Source organism: Dama dama, chromosome 13, assembly GCF_033118175.1.
Source record: "Dama dama isolate Ldn47 chromosome 13, ASM3311817v1, whole genome shotgun sequence".
NCBI classification, from domain to species: Eukaryota; Metazoa; Chordata; class Mammalia; order Artiodactyla; family Cervidae; genus Dama; species Dama dama.
Window position 1 is genome coordinate 35173612 of NC_083693.1, and position 15551 is coordinate 35189162.

The 15551-nt window shown below is 48.6% G+C and overlaps 1 protein-coding gene and 1 long non-coding RNA gene across 3 annotated transcripts; one reads left to right on the top strand and one right to left on the bottom strand.

Annotated features, from left to right (window-relative positions):
* Positions 1 to 3530: 3530 nt before the first annotated feature.
* Positions 3531 to 11982, bottom strand: LOC133068382 (uncharacterized). 2 transcript variants are annotated; one of them, XR_009695507.1, is made up of 5 exons: positions 11601 to 11982; positions 5465 to 5712; positions 4418 to 4495; positions 3793 to 3894; positions 3531 to 3660 (listed from the first exon to the last, which is right to left on the bottom strand). It is a non-coding gene; the product is annotated as an uncharacterized LOC133068382 (long non-coding RNA). The 2 variants fall into 2 exon arrangements; XR_009695506.1 differs by having other exon boundaries at positions 3534 to 3894.
* Positions 11983 to 12113: 131 nt separating this feature from the next.
* Positions 12114 to 15209, top strand: TLNRD1 (talin rod domain containing 1). Its single transcript, XM_061158854.1, has one exon. The coding sequence runs from the start codon at positions 13428 to 13430 to the stop codon at positions 14514 to 14516; it is 1089 nt and encodes a 362-aa protein (XP_061014837.1). The 5' UTR covers positions 12114 to 13427; the 3' UTR covers positions 14517 to 15209.
* The last annotated feature ends 342 nt before the right edge of the window (positions 15210 to 15551 follow it).

Consider the following 15551-nt stretch of genomic DNA (forward strand, 5'->3'; position numbering starts at 1 on the left):
CATCAGCTCCATCTCAGATCGTCAGGCATTAGATCCCAGAAGTTTGGGACCCCTGGTTTAAGCCACCTGGTCTGTACTTTTTTGTTGTTCAGTTGCTAAGTCATTTCTGACTCCGTGACCCCATGGACTGTGGCACGCCAGGCTTCCCTGTCCTTCACTGTCTCCTGGAGTTCACTCAAACTCATGTTTATTGTGTCAGTGATGCCGTCCAACCATCTCATCCTCTGTCGCCTCCTTCTCCTATTGCTCTCAATCTTTCTCAGCATCAGGGATTTTCCAGAGTCAGCTCTTTGTATCAGGTGGCCAAAGTATTGAAACTTCACCATCAGTCTTTCCAATGAATACTCAGGGTTGATTTCCTTTAGGATTTTTTTTAAATTATAATGACATTTTATTTTAAATAGTCACAACATCTGACACTTCAAAAAAAGATACCACTAATAAATAACAGAACTGGAAATACTTATCAAAGTTAAAACAGACATAATGTTTAGCTGAGAATCACTTCAACAGAGTAAGGCTCTAAAGATACCAGACAAATGATTTCCTTTAGGATTGACTGGTTTGATCTCCTTGCTGTCCAAGGGACTCTCAAGAGTCTTATGCCCTAGCAAACTAACATATCTTGCTCGGATAGATTATAGGCCCCATATAAAACAAAATTGAATTTGTAAAAAAAAAAAAAAAAAAAAAACCGGTTTACATAAGACAGAGGCCTTTGTGGTTATTGTTTGATTCCTCTCTCACAGAAGCAGCTGGAAACCGAGCATCTAGGGCTTGTATTTTTGCTCTTTGAGCATCTGGCACCCTGTCTCTTTTCTCATCCGGCTCCCTCATACTGGTCTGTGGCTTCCAACTTCAAGGTCACAAGTTCAAGGTCAAGATGACTTTTATCCTGAGGAAGGAGGGAGGAAAAAAAGCCAAAAGGAGCATACTTTTTAATGGAGTCATCTTCCTTTAAGCAGCCTATTTGGATGTTCTACAGAGCACTTCTATTTACATCACATGGGCTGGAACCTAGCCTTCTAAGGGAGGCTATTACATTGTCATCCCAAATAAAACTGGGATTTTGTCATTAAGGGAAAAGAAGTGAAAGTTGAGCAGGTAACTAGTTAACAGTGTCTGCCTCACTTTCACACTTAGGACTGTTGATGTTTAAAGCTCTTCCACTGTAGGATGGCTGATACCCTGTATCTATATGTGTTGTTGTTTAGCTGCTCAGTTGTGTTGGACTCTTTGGGACCCCATGGGCTGCAGCACGCCAGGCTTCCTATCCTTCACCATCTCCCAGGAGTTTCCCAAACTCATGTCTTTTAAGTCAGTGATGCCATCCAGCCATCTCATCCTCTGTCACTCCCTTCTATGTACACGCTATTGTCATTGAGCAGAAACAACTCATAAGAAAAAAAGTTTTTTTCTTTTCTGAAATCATAGGGGAAATGTCATAAGCTTTCTCCCCAGAGTGCACTGCTCCACCCAGTGGCTCAGCGCCTGTCCTGGTGCAGTCATGCTAAAAAACATGCACAGCTGTGGTCGGTCATGTGCTCTGCTGGGAGGGGTCACCCTGGTCACTCATTTTACCAGCTGCTAAGTTAAGGTGTAAAAGTGCTGGGATTCCTGGTCCATTGTATCTAATGATACAGAAAAAAAAAAAAAAATCATTTAATGTTTTACAGAAGTTGTTGGAATTGTGTTAAAAAATAAAAAATCCCAGGACTAGTTTCATCTGAGGAAATGAATTCAGTTTATTATCCAGAGGTATGAAACATCTGGATTGATTGCATTTTCACCCATCTGATGTTTGGAACTTGATTCAGTTCAACCCTGTGAGAATGTATTTTAACTAAGGGGGTGTGTGGGTGTGTGTGTGTTGCTCAACTGTGTCCAACTCTTTGCCACCCCATGGACCCACCAGGCTCATCTATCCATGGGATTTTCCAGGCAAGAATACTGGAGTGGGTAGCCATTCCTTTCTCCAGAACTAAGGGTCTGCTGTCTTTTTTTTTTTTTTTTGGCCCCACCACAGGGTATGTGGAACTTCCAGGACCAGGGATTGAACAAGTGTCCTCTGCAGTGGAAGTGCAGAGTCTTAACCACTGGACCAGCAGGGACATCCAGGGTCTACTGTCAGTCAAGAACCAGATGGGCACTGATGGAAAGATGAATATGACAAGGTTCCTGCACTAAAGAGCCTGCAAACTAGCAGAGGAGATGAACAATCCACAGTAAGTATAATGCAGATTTCAGGAGGTCCTTGTTATCATATAATGATAATAATATGGGGGAACCCTGATTTTGGAATTGCATTTGTCTGAGGTCCCACAGCTAGTGAAGTGACAGGGAAGAATCTGAACCCTGGTCTATGGATGAAGAGGTATATCTTTCTCCCAGCGTAGCACCATTTGGGTTAATCATTGAGGCACTCAGGATAGTTAAACTAGAGGCCAGATGAAAGACCCATCGAAAAGGAGTCTGGAGGCAGGAATACCAAGATGGGATAAGAATGTGAACGTGGGGACACCCCCGGCAGTCCAGTGGTTGAGACTTCACCTTCAATGCAGGGGATGCGGGTTCAATCCCTAGTCAGGGAACTAAGATCCTACACACCCAAAACATAACACAGAAGCAACATTGTAATATATTCTATAAAGAAAAAAAGTGTGAACCTGGTCTGAGGGCATGTAGTAAGGCAGGAGAGGAGGGGACAGAAGTGAAAGAGACTTCACTTCATGGCTTAAATGAGGCCACCACTGCCCTGGGGTTTAATACTAACCGTGCCTCTAAGAGGTTCAGTGGCTGCAAATGGTAAAATCAAATCTCCCACCAACTTTCCCATCTTAAGGTGGCCTCAGCTGGGCTCCTTCTGGGTAGTGTCACACCACAACATGTGAGGGATGCCTCAACTGGAGGGTGCAGCAAGAGTTTCTAGCAAAAAAAAAAAAAAAAAAATATATATATATATATATATATATATATATATACGTTGTTTTTTTTTTTTCTTTTGGCTGTGCGGGGTCTTCATTGCTGTGTGCAAGCTTTCTCTAGTTGCAGCGTGTAGGCACTGCTCTTCGTTGTAGTGGGCAGGTTTCTCACTGAGGTGGCGTCTCTTGTGGCAGAACATGGACTCCAGGCACACAGACTTAGTACTCACAGAGCATGAGCTTAGTTGTTCTGTGGCACGTGGGATCTTCCAGGACCAGGGTTGTAACCCATGTCCCCTGCATTGGCAGGCAGATTCTTAACCACTGGCCCACCAGGCAAGTCCTCTAGCGATATCTGTAATCAAGCAGGAGTGATATTCAAAATACTGAAAAACTGGAATGGCACAGGTACCAGCTCATCAGAACTCAGTCCTGTGACCTGAAGGGTACAGCTCAGTTCAAGAGGCTCTGTGGTGCCAAACATTTACCCTTTAAAGACTGAATCATGAGGAGTCATGGGAAGAAGGGCCTGAGATTGGGTCTGAGGTGGAGACAGGGGAGACCATGACTATTCTTCTTTAAAAAATTTAATTTATTTATTTGGTTGTGCTGGGTCTTAGTTGTAGCACTCAGGATCTTCCATCTTCCTTGCAGCATGTAGGATCTTCAGTTGCGGCATACAAACTCTTAGTTGTGGTGTGCAGTATCAAGTTCCTTGACCAGGGATGCATCCAAGCCCCTGCATTGGGAGCGTGGCGTCTTAGCCACTAGACCATTCAGCAGGTCCCTATTTATTATACTTTACTTTTGTACTTTTTAACCCAATGCAAGAAGAATCACCACATATTTCCTGAGGTTTATATTTACTCACAAGTAGCAATGAACCGATTATCTTCTGACAATTCCAGATTTCCAGGAGAGAATGTGATTGGCCCAGGCTGAGGTGGGTGTCTGTTCCTGGTCCCCATCATTTCTTGTGAAAAGGAGAGCAGGACTCATATATTAAATCAAACACTTAAAATCTGTGTTTTGCCAAACACCATGAAAAAAAGCTAAAAGGCAGACGGTAAACTGGGAGGAAAACTCCAACATGGCAGACAGAAAAATATCATACAGATCAGTAAGAAAAAGATGAACTTTCTGGTTGAAACATGGGAAGGGAGAGGAATCATATTTTTATTTCTCCAAAATAAATAAACCTATTTGCATATGAAAAAGTACAGCAGTGATTATCTCAGTAGATATCAAAGAAATGCAAATTCAAATAAGATGTAATTTTTTCACCTACTGGTGGGGCCAGAATAAAAATTAGGATAGTGTATGTTGTTGGCAAAACTCAGGAAAAAAGCATTCTCATTCTCTCAAGGGGATGGAGACTTTCTGCATGAAAATTTGGTGAAATGTATCAAAACTCTTAACTGCCTAATTCCACTTGAATGACTCTGAGGAAATAGACAATGAAAATAATAGAAATGGTCATAATCCACAGCACTTACTATGTGGCAGGCACTCTTCTGAACGCTGTACATGTATTTCTTCACTTATCCACTGTTATCAGTCCTACATAACACTCTCTGTAAGATGAGAAAACAGGAGCAAACCTAAATGTTCAACTACAGTAGGTTGAAAAATCCACATTTACAATGCAAAACAATGCAGTCATTAAATAGGATGTCGTAGATGTATATTTGTTGACATTAAAGATGTTTATTATTAAATGACAAAATGTTATAACATGGTATTAAAATGATATGTATATGTATATATGGGGAAATAACTGCAAATAAGTATATCGTGGCTATTTCTAAGCATTGGATTTTAAGTCAGTTGTATTTTTTTTTAGATATTTATTCACTTATTTATTTGGCTGTACCAGGTCTTAGTTGGGGCACGCAGAATCTTGTACTTGTGGCATGCAGGATCTTTAGTTGTAGCATGTGGTATGTTTATTGTTGTGGCGTATGGAATCTAGTTCCCTGACCAGGGATTGAACTCGGGCTCTCTGCAGTGGGAGCTTGGACTAGTAGCTACTGGACCACCAGGGAAGTTCTGTAATTAGTTGTGTTTTAAAAGGGGTGGGAAAGTCAAAGTGTCAGTCACTCAGTCACGTCCAACTCTTTGCAACCCTATGGACTGTAGCCCGCCAGGATCCTCTGTCTGTGGGATTCTCCAGACAAGAATTCTGGAGTGGGTTGCCATTCCCTTCTCCAGGGGATCTTCCTGACCCAGCAACTGAATCCAGGTCTCTCACATTGCAGGTAGACTTTTTACCAGCTGAGCCACGAGGGAAGCCCAAAAGGGGTCAGGGGTGCGCATAAATGCACTGATGCTTCCCAAATACTGAAAAGTCTAACTTAAGCAAAAATTCTCAGAATAATACACTTAGTTAAAATTATCTATAATACTGCAATTGCCTTGAAAATTTAGGGAAGTGATTTGAATTCATCTCCTAAGAGGAAAAGTTAAGAATTTTATCTGTGTTATCTGAAACATCTCCTATACTTTGCAGCACAGTTAGAGGCAATTATGTTTAGAGCACTTACAATCTCTCTTTCCAAAGAACTCGTTTCCTGGACTCTCCAAGACAAGTTGTAAGGGAAGTGGGCTGAACACACCTGCTAAGCAAAGGCCTAGTATTCAATCCAAGAGCTGTGAGCTGTAGATCATGATCACACACAGGCCGAGCCCCTCTGTGGGTTCCTGAAGGTCCATAACTTTCTGTCCATTACTCAGTAAGAGCTGTGGGCAACAGGATGTTGGTTCATGGAAAGGAGGACCTTCTTGCAGGGAACTGCAAATGAATTCATTAAATTATTTATTGATAACTACGCAATGCACTGGTGGCTGGCGAGAACAGTATCATCAGTATTTTTGAACGCATCAGTGCATTTCTGTGCATCCCCTACCACTTTTAAAATGCAATTGGTTATAGGACTTCCCTGGCAGTCCAGTGTCACAGAGATGCACAGATCAAGTCCTGTCTTTAAAGGGATGACAGGGTGATAGGGAGAGTTAAGCGGAGAGTTACAAATACACTATGCTAATGGCCAGGCACAGAGCACAGTAGGTACAAGGGGGCAGAAATGCTTGAGTCTGTCTGGGGGTCATGGAGGCTTCATGTAGAGGAGCAATAAAGCTAGTCATTCTGTGCATGCATGCTCAGTCTGTCCGACTCTGCAACCCCGTGGACTGTACTCTGCCAGGCTCCATGGAATTCTCCAGGCAAGACTACTGGAGTGGGTTGCCATGCCCTCCTCCAGGGGATCTTACCCACTCACAGATTAAACCTGAGTCTCCAGCGTCTCCTGCCCTAGCAGGCAGATTCTTTTATTGCTGAACCACCAGGGAAGCCCTATAGCCAAGTATTAATATTATAAGAATCCTAATTATCTAATATCTGTAGCTATTGACTAATTTATGTGCTAAGTACATAAATTAGTCAATATAAATAAGTAATAAAAGAATAAAAATAAAATTATATATAATAAAATAAAAAGTAATAAAATTAAAATTATATAACAATAAAATTTTAAAAATGAAATAATAAAAAATAATAATAAAACATAAATCAGAAAATGGTTAGGCGTGATTGGAGTTAGGTGTCTGGTGAGCTTAGATTTCAGTACTTATTTTTTCTCCCCTACAGAATTCTGGAGAGTACACCCAAAAGTCATAAACCAGCAGGGAAATGGGGTAGAGAATTTATCTGTGAAAGCAACCTTCACTTCCATGTAGGGCTTCCTGGTAAATCAGACTACAGAAAATTCCAGATCTTGGAAACTGAAGACACAGGTGTAACTGTCATGCTATGACAGGCCCTGCACACAGGCCTCCTTCAAAACACACTAGCTTCAGGTGAAGACAGTGCAGAGGGAGGGAGGGCAGGTAGGGATGGGGGGTGGGTATGAGAGTGGATAGGTGAGATCATGCCCAGGTGGTTTTATTGTATGAGCACAAAGTATACGAGAGAGAAAGAGGACATGGTGGGTAAGGAGAGTGACCTGTCACCCCGTGACCCTGCTCCGTAATGAACCACGGGCCAATAGATGTCACTCTCATGCATCACCTGTGGAGAATGACTAAATCTGGGGAAAAGACAGTAGGGGTAAATTTTCCAGATACAAATTTCTCTCCTTTAGAAGAGACATTGAAATGAAGATATTAAGGAAGATGTTTACCTATGTGTTAGAAAGAATGCCTGAGAATGAATTGGCCCACCTATGACTACAGACCCCCACAAGGGCGTTTGCTGGTGGCTCAGTGGTAAAGAATCTGCTTGCCAATGTAGGAAACACGAAATGTGGGTTCAATGCCTGAGTCATGAAGATCCCCTGGAGAAGGAAATGGCAACCCACTACAGTATTCTTGCCTGGGAAATCTCATGAGAGAGGAGCCTGCTGGGCTACAGTCCATGGAGTCGCAAAGACTCTGACACAACTGAGCATGCATGCACGCACAAGGACTATTATGACCACAAAGACAAAACAGGAACACTGCTTCAAAGGTTAAGATACATTAGGGCAGGGAATGCCCCTTACTGACCACCAGGTGGCACCGTAGACCAAACACAGCTTGGTTGTTAAGTCTATAAAGTCTGCAGTGTGATATGAAAGTGAAAGTGAAGTCGCTCAGTTGGTCCAACTCTCTGTCATGGACTGTAGCCTACCAGGCTCCTCCATCCATGGGATTTTCCAGGCAAGAGTACTGGAGTGGGTTGCCATTTCCTTCTCTAGAGGATCTTCCCAACCCAGGGATCAAACCCAGGTCTCCCACATTGTAAGCAGATGCTTTACCGTCTGAGCCACCAGGGAAATCTGCAGTGTTTGCTATCAAACCTGGTAGGGCTAGATACATACAATGGAACATTCTTCAGTCTTGTAAGGGAAGAAAAGGGACTTCCCTGGTGGTCCAGTGGCTAAGACTCCAAGCTCCCAAGGCAGGGGGCCCAGGTTCGATCCCTGGTCGGGGAAGTAGATCCCTCATGCTGCAACTAAGACCTGATGCAAATAAATAAATATCTTTTAAAATAATAATAAAAAGGGGGAGAAAATTCTGACACATGTGACAGTATCAGTGAACCATGAAGACATTATTCTAAGTGAAATAAGCCAGACAGAAAAGGACAAATATTACAGGATTCCACTTAAATAAAGTACTTAGAATATTCACATTTATAGAGATACAAAGTAGAATAGTGACTTCCAGGGGAATGAGAAGTCATTGTGGAGTGGTACAGAATTCAGTTTGAGGAGATGTCAGGTTTTTCTGAAGACAGATGGTAATGATGGTTACAGAGCAAAGTGAATATACTTAACACCGCAGAACTGTGGCTAGGTTCACAAAAATGACCGAGATTGTAAATTTTATGTTATAGATATCTTACCACAATTAAAAAAAAAAATCAGAGGCTCACGCTGTTGTCTTTGTGTGCTCAGTTACTCAGTCATGTGTGACTCTTTGTGACTTCACGGACTGTAGCCTGCCAGGCTCCTCTGCCCATGGAATTTTCCAGGCAAGTATACTGGAGTGGGGTTGCTATTTCCTTCTCCAGTTGTCTTATACCTGCTGAAAGTCCAGGAGGAGGATGTACCTACTATAACAGGTAAAGAAGGAAGAAAAGCATGTTTCCAACAATCTTGCCCCTCCTGACCTTGGCTTCCTCCCTAAATCCTGAATCAGCTTTCTATTTGCATCTTGTTCGCTCACTTATTTATTAAATGCCTACTAAGTGTTGGCCTTGAGCCAGGCACTGAGAAGACATTCTGCAGGGGCCAAGCCATTTTCTGCACAGCTCCAGTTCCTCTTGTCTATTCCAGTTGCTTTCCCCTAGCCAGTCCTTCAGCCCAAATCTTTTCAGCTTTCTTCTCTCAGTTTTCATTTTAATGAAAAATACCTTGGTTCACATCATATTTTAATTAAAAAAAATTTTTTTTTAAATTTTGGCTACACCATGCAGTATGTGAAATCTTAGTTCTCCAGCCAGGGACTGAACCCACACCCCCTACACTGGAAGCACAGAGTCTTAACCACTGGACCACCAGGGAAGTCCCTTGTTAAAAATTTTTTTTCAAATTGTTTTGGCATATTTTAATTTTAAAAGAAGGCCTTCCCTGGTGGCATAGTGGTAAGGAATCCATCCACCTGCCAATGCAGGAGATGTGGGTTCGATCCCTGGGTCGGGAAGATCACCTGGAGAATGAAATGGCAACTTGCTCCAGTATTCTTGCCTGGGAAATCCCATGGACAGTGGAACCTGGCGGACTATAGTCCATGGGGTCGCAAAGAGTGTGACAGGACTTAGTGCTAAACAACAATAAAAATTTTAAATGAGGATTAGAAGTAATGGGTGGAGTTTTCTAAAGAAAATGCCCTTACTGCAGAGAATCCAGGGGCAGTCACAGCCTTCCTCTGTTAATCAAGTTAGATGAAAATACGCTACAGCAACAAATAACCCTTGGATCTCAGTGGCTCCACAAGGAGTTTACTTTTTGCTCATGTGACCTGTTCAACACAGTTAGTAGAGGGGGTCTGCTCCTCGGTCACCGAGGCTTATGGTAGTTGCACCTCCAAGGACACAGTTTTCTGAGCAGAGACAGCAGGAGAAGAGAGTGGAGAATTAGATTGGCCTTCCCCAGCCTCCATCTGAGACAACCCACATCCCTACCATTGACATCTCAAGGCTCAGGACTGATCACATGGTCCTGTCGAATGCAACTAGACTGTTTGGTGAACAATACTCTATAGTTTCTTTCTAAATCTCCCTATTTGTTTATTTTAACCACACCATGTGGCATGCAGGATCTTAGTTCCCCAACCAGGGATGGAACCCATGCCCCCTGCATTGGCAGTGGGGCGTCTTAACCGCTGGACTACCAGGCAAATCCCTCCAGTTTCTTGACTCTGCTTTCACTAGATGAATAGTATAGTCGTGATGACCTGTTTTCCTTGTTGCCCTTTCTGGACTCTACTCTTCAGAAGAGGTCAAGCCCTCACATTATTTTGTGACTGTGCCTGCCACGGGGTCTGGCATGTGGTAGGTGCCCTTTGTTTGTACAGTGGATAAAAGACAGCAGAAAGGAAAGGTGACCCAGAGGAAGGTAGAGTCAGTACTGGGAAGGATTTGTTTAGGAAGAGGTGCCATATCTGACAAATGAAGCCAGGAGGGCCAAGAAACCAATTCCACCCGATTTTAAGAGCTAAACCAAATGTCACTGAATAGAGTTGGACATTTTAAGTGTCACAGATCATTGTTGGGGTTCAGAAATTCCAACAACGACAACCAAAGAGAGTGCACATGTAGAAGCAAAGTAGGACCCCAGGCAGCACCAAGTGGCTTTGGAAAAAAATCCTCTGACCCCAGAGCAGTTTTATGAATGAAAAGAACTGGATGTGAAAAGAGGGGTCTGCCTTTCTCAGAAGTTTTCAGAGTTAACTAAAACGAGGGTGCTAGTCCTAGGTTACCTGGAAAGACCTTGATTTATCCAACTGTTTTTCTCTGGTAGAGAAATAAAAAGGATCAACCCTACAGAATCACTGCTAGTTTAGAAAATGAGCAGTTTTATAGGCCTCAGTTTGCAAAATAAGTAGTTTCATATAGAATGTAGAAGATATACAAGGACCCTTTAAGTTATAAGCAGGGTGACCATTCAAGTTTGTCTCTGTTGTTACTGGTTAATTTATTAGTAACACGTCTCACAGTTACTCTCAAAACTGTTTCTGTTTGGACAATAAATTGCAAGGTCATCCATCCCAGTTATAAGTGACAACTGGCTGGAAAAAGGTGACACTAGCCTGGAAAATCCCATGGACGGAGGAGCCTGGTAGGCTGCAGTCCATGGGGTCGAAGAGTCAGACATGACTGAGCAACTTCACTTTCACTTTTCACTTTTATGCATTGGAGAAGGAAATGGCAACCCACTCCAATGTTCTTGCCTGGAGAATCCCAGGGATGGGGTCAGAGTCGGACACGACTGAAGTGACTTAGCAGTAGCAGTAGCAGGCTCTAGAAAGGGGCAGAAGAACAAACATTTCCATTGGCTGGAAACACCCAGCTTGTGCTGGGCTGGGCACCTAAGATGGCCTGTTTCAGGGCTAAGAAGTGGGGGGACCCCTGGGACCCTGGCGGGTTTAGGGGATGAGGGAAGCCTGGATGCTTCTAGCACTTCCTGAAGAGCAAGGGCTGGGTCAAATGAGAAAGAGGTTGGCGGTTGGCTGCTTGCCCATGCATTTACTATCTTCTTGACCTTGGGAAGGTACATAAGGCATCTGACCATCACTTTCCTAATCTGTAAAATGGGGGTGTTTACCTCCGAAGGCTGCTTCTCTTATTTAACTGTTGGCCACTATTCTTCCATTATGCAGCTGACGACACATAAATTATGGGAGGGCAGACTGTGCCAGTACAGGCTCATAATTTTCAGAGCTACATTTATGAGCCAAGTACTCAGGCAGTCAGTGCACAGTATCTGACTTCCAAAGGAGAAAACGGAGACTTGGAGAGAGAACTTGTATAAGGTCACACAACTCATACATGGCTGGGGAAGACTGACCCCAGGGGAAAAAAAAGCTGGTTCAAAGCTCACGCTCTAACTATATAAGGGCTATTGAACTGAAGGGAGGAAGCCGCCAGCGGCCAGCTCTGCTCATCTCGGACTCCCGTCTCCAGGGCTCTTTGCTCACCCGCACAGTCCCTCCAGGATCGCACCCTGGAAGAGGAGCAAACACAACAAAGGGCGGAGGAGAGCCTGGCCGAGCGGTCGACATCCCACAAAACGCGATGACTGGACCCCAGCACACCACTCGGCGATGGTGCCAGGCGTCCTCTCTTCGGTCCAGAAAACAGGCCACCTTTGAGACTTGCTCCCTGGGCGGGGAGGAAGCGCGGAGCGCCCGGGGTCGGGCTGAGAGCTTACGTAAGGCCAACCGGCGGCTGCGCCCGGGTCTCCCAAGTGTGGGCGCTGACCCCAGGCCCAGAGGGGCCTCCCTCCGGTCCGCTACCCCGCGTCTCTGCCGGGGACCACCGGCCCGGACCCCGCGGCGTCCGCGCTGGGCGGGGGCGTCCTCCCGCATCCACCCAGCTTCCCGGGGGAGGAGCAGCGCATCGCGCAAGCATCCGGGAGCGGCGGAGGGGGCGGGAGGAAGGGCGAGAGGAGGAAGCGGGATTTAAACGAAAGGCGGTGACGCCACACAAAAGATTTCTATAGGCTCCAGGGAGGTTACGGCTGAGGCGGCGGCGGCGGGCCCGGGGGCGAGGCGCGGACGGGAAGAGGAAAAGCCTCCAGCGGCCCCGGCGGGCGAGCAGGCGGCGGCGCACCCACGGCCGTGCTCCGAGGTGAAGCCGCGCGGGGAGAGGAAGCGGGTGTTTTCCCCTCTGCCTTTCGGCCCCCGCCCTTCCTTTCAGTTTCTCCCGGCTCGCTCGGAAGTTGGAGGTTGACAAAAATGGCAGGAGCCGGGGCCCGGGCGGGTCTCTGCAGCGCCGCGGGGACCTTCTGAGTTGACCGGGCCGCCCGGGAGACGCGCGCGGCGGCGTCCGATGCTCAGGGCCCGCGGTCCCGGGAGAGCTCAGCCGCTGCGGGCCCGAGGCGAGGAGGAGGCGACGGGGATGGACTCGCGCCGACAGCCGGCGGCGGGCCGTGGGGCGCGCGGTCCGGGAGGGCGTGCCGCCTCGGCTCCGGGCCGCGCTCTGTGAACCGGCGAGGCGGGAAGGGACCGCCGCGGTGCCCGGCACGCCCGGGCGTGGCGGGCGGGCGAGAGCGCGAGCGGGGCGGCCGCTGTGCGCAATCAGTGCAGGCTCCCGCCCGACTCTGACTCGGCCGCGCCAGCACCGGCCACACCCTCGGCCCTGCTGCCGCCGCTTCCCGAGAGCGGGAGGCAGGAGATGCCCACTGGGCGGCCGTGCGTCCCCGTGGGCCAACCCCGGCCGCCGTCGCGGGGAAGTGCCGCCCGGCGGGGTCTGGACGCCTGAAGCCCACGTGCGCCGCCGAGCCCGAGGTGGCTGACAGCAGAGCCTGCCGGAGCCGCCGCCCGCGCTCCTCCCCGAGGAAAGGATTTTGATTTCAAAGAAAGGAAGGAAGGAAGGACAACTCCCAGCTTCCCTCTCCCGCCCCCCCTGCCCTGGCAGTCGGACCGGGCCATGCCCAGGAAGGCGGCGGCGGCGGCCCAGAGGAAGGGACTTTCCTGGCACTCCGGCGACGAGAAGCGCAGTCTGTGAGTTTGCTCTGCCCCGGTTCATGGTTCCTGCAAGCCCTCCAAGAGGCCGAAAGCTGCAGCCCCTCACCGCGCCCCGACGAGCCGCCTGCGTTTTGTGGCCCCCGGGCCCGCTCCGCGCCGCCGGGGCTCCGGCCGCCGCAGCCCAGTGCCCTCTGCCCGCAGCGGTGGATGGCATGATGGTGCGGGGAAGGCACCGCGGCCTTGGCCAGCTGAGTCGCGACGGCCGCGGGGGCGGCGGCATCGGCAGCGGCGGTGGTAGCAGGCTCCCCAGCGGCATGCCAGTGCCCCCCGGGCGCGATGGCTAGCGGCAGCGCTGGGAAGCCCAGTGTCGAGGCGGCTTCTCCGGCTCCAGCGAGCGCCGTCGGCGGGGCCTCGTCGCAGCCGCGGAAGAGGCTGGTGTCCGTCTGTGACCACTGCAAAGGCAAGATGCAGCTGGTGGCCGACCTGCTGCTGCTGTCGAGTGAGGCGCGGCCCGTGCTCTTCGAGGGCCCCGCCTCTGCCTGCGCCGGCACCGAGTCCTTCGAGCAGTGCCGGGACACCATCATCGCGCGCACCAAGGGGCTCTCCATCCTCACCCACGACGTGCAGAGTCAGCTCAACATGGGCCGCTTCGGGGAGGCAGGGGACAGCCTGGTGGAGCTGGGAGACCTGGTGGTTTCCCTGACCGAGTGCTCCGCCCATGCGGCCTATCTGGCGGCCGTGGCCACGCCAGGCGCGCAGCCCGCGCAGCCGGGCCTGGTGGACCGCTACCGCGTGACGCGCTGCCGCCACGAGGTGGAGCAGGGCTGCGCCGTGCTGCGCGCCACCCCGCTGGCCGACATGACCCCGCAGCTGCTGCTCGAGGTGTCGCAGGGCCTGTCGCGCAACCTCAAGTTCCTGACGGACGCGTGCGCCCTGGCTAGCGACAAGTCCCGGGACCGCTTCTCGCGTGAGCAGTTCAAGCTGGGCGTCAAGTGCATGAGCACCAGCGCCTCGGCGCTGCTGGCCTGCGTGCGCGAGGTGAAGGCGGCGCCCAGCGAGCTGGCGCGGAGCCGCTGCGCGCTCTTCAGCGGGCCGCTGGTGCAGGCGGTCGGCGCCCTGGTCGGCTTCGCCACCGAGCCGCAGTTCCTGGGTCGCGCGGCGGCTGTGAGCGCCGAGGGCAAGGCGGTGCAGACCGCCATCCTGGGAGGCGCCATGAGCGTGGTGTCGGCCTGCGTGCTCCTGACCCAGTGCCTCAGGGATCTGGCGCAGCACCCCGACGGGGGCGCCAAGATGTCGGACCACAGGGAGAGGCTGAGGAACTCGGCCTGCGCCGTGTCTGAAGGCTGCACCCTGCTATCTCAGGCTTTAAGGGAGAGGTCTTCGCCCAGGACTTTACCGCCAGTGAATTCCAATTCTGTGAATTAGCACCCCCCCCAATCCTCACCCTCATCCCCTGTTCCACCCCCCCTCTCCCAGGCTAAAGGAAGATAACATATTCTCTTCCCTTTTCCATTTATACCAAAGAAATCAACGGTGAAGCTTCCCCCCTACCCCCCGCCCCGTTAAATGCTCGTGAGGAATCTTCCAGAAGGCAGGGCCATGCATACATGCCATTTGTGCACGCACTCTGAGGGCTCCCGTGCCCCACCAGCCCAAGCACAGTAGGGACCAGCAGGTGGAAGATGTGATTTCTGCTGGTTGCGGTGTTAACCCCCGCCCCCTAACCCAGCTCCCCTTCCGGGACTCCTCAACTAAATTTTTATTATTAATTATTGGGCAGGAAGGAGGTCATGGGTTCATTTCTTTTTTGGTCTTTTATTTTCTTCCCTAATTAAAAGAAAGGTTACCTCAGTTTTCACTCCTTAGACATGGATGTAGCTACCTTTTGTTTGTATGTTGTTATTTTTTTAAGCAGTCGTGATGGATTAGGCGTATACTTGGTGTGGAAAGAGTATGACTTTGCCATGTGATTTGCAAATGGGGGGAGAAAGCTACTGTGAGTGTGTGTTTTATTTTTTAATTTACACTATAGAGTGATCCCCCTCCCCCAATGTCAAGTTTTTACCTTGCATGTACTGGAGTATTTATTTCATCTATTAAAATGTTATGTTTCTCAGATGATTTTCTGCAATGATTGTTGATTTTTCAATAATTGTAATGTTGCAGGCTGCCTGTCATTCCTGGAAAGGCACCCTAGAAAGGTTTCGCTTCAGTAGTAGTGAGGTGGGTCCCTTTATGCTTTTTCCTAAAGGGTTAACTTATTTGAACAGCCTAGAATTCAAGAAGAGAGAACTGTTTGTAGAAAGAAAACTGTCCCCTTGTAAAGGCAGGGGACACATACAGTGGTTAGATTACCTATAGTGCTAGAGTGGCTGTTTAGGTTTTCTTTGTTTTTTTCTGTCTTGCTTCTAGTTTCTCCTGGAAAGTAATTTTGCATCCATTGTCCCCTTCTCATCTTTC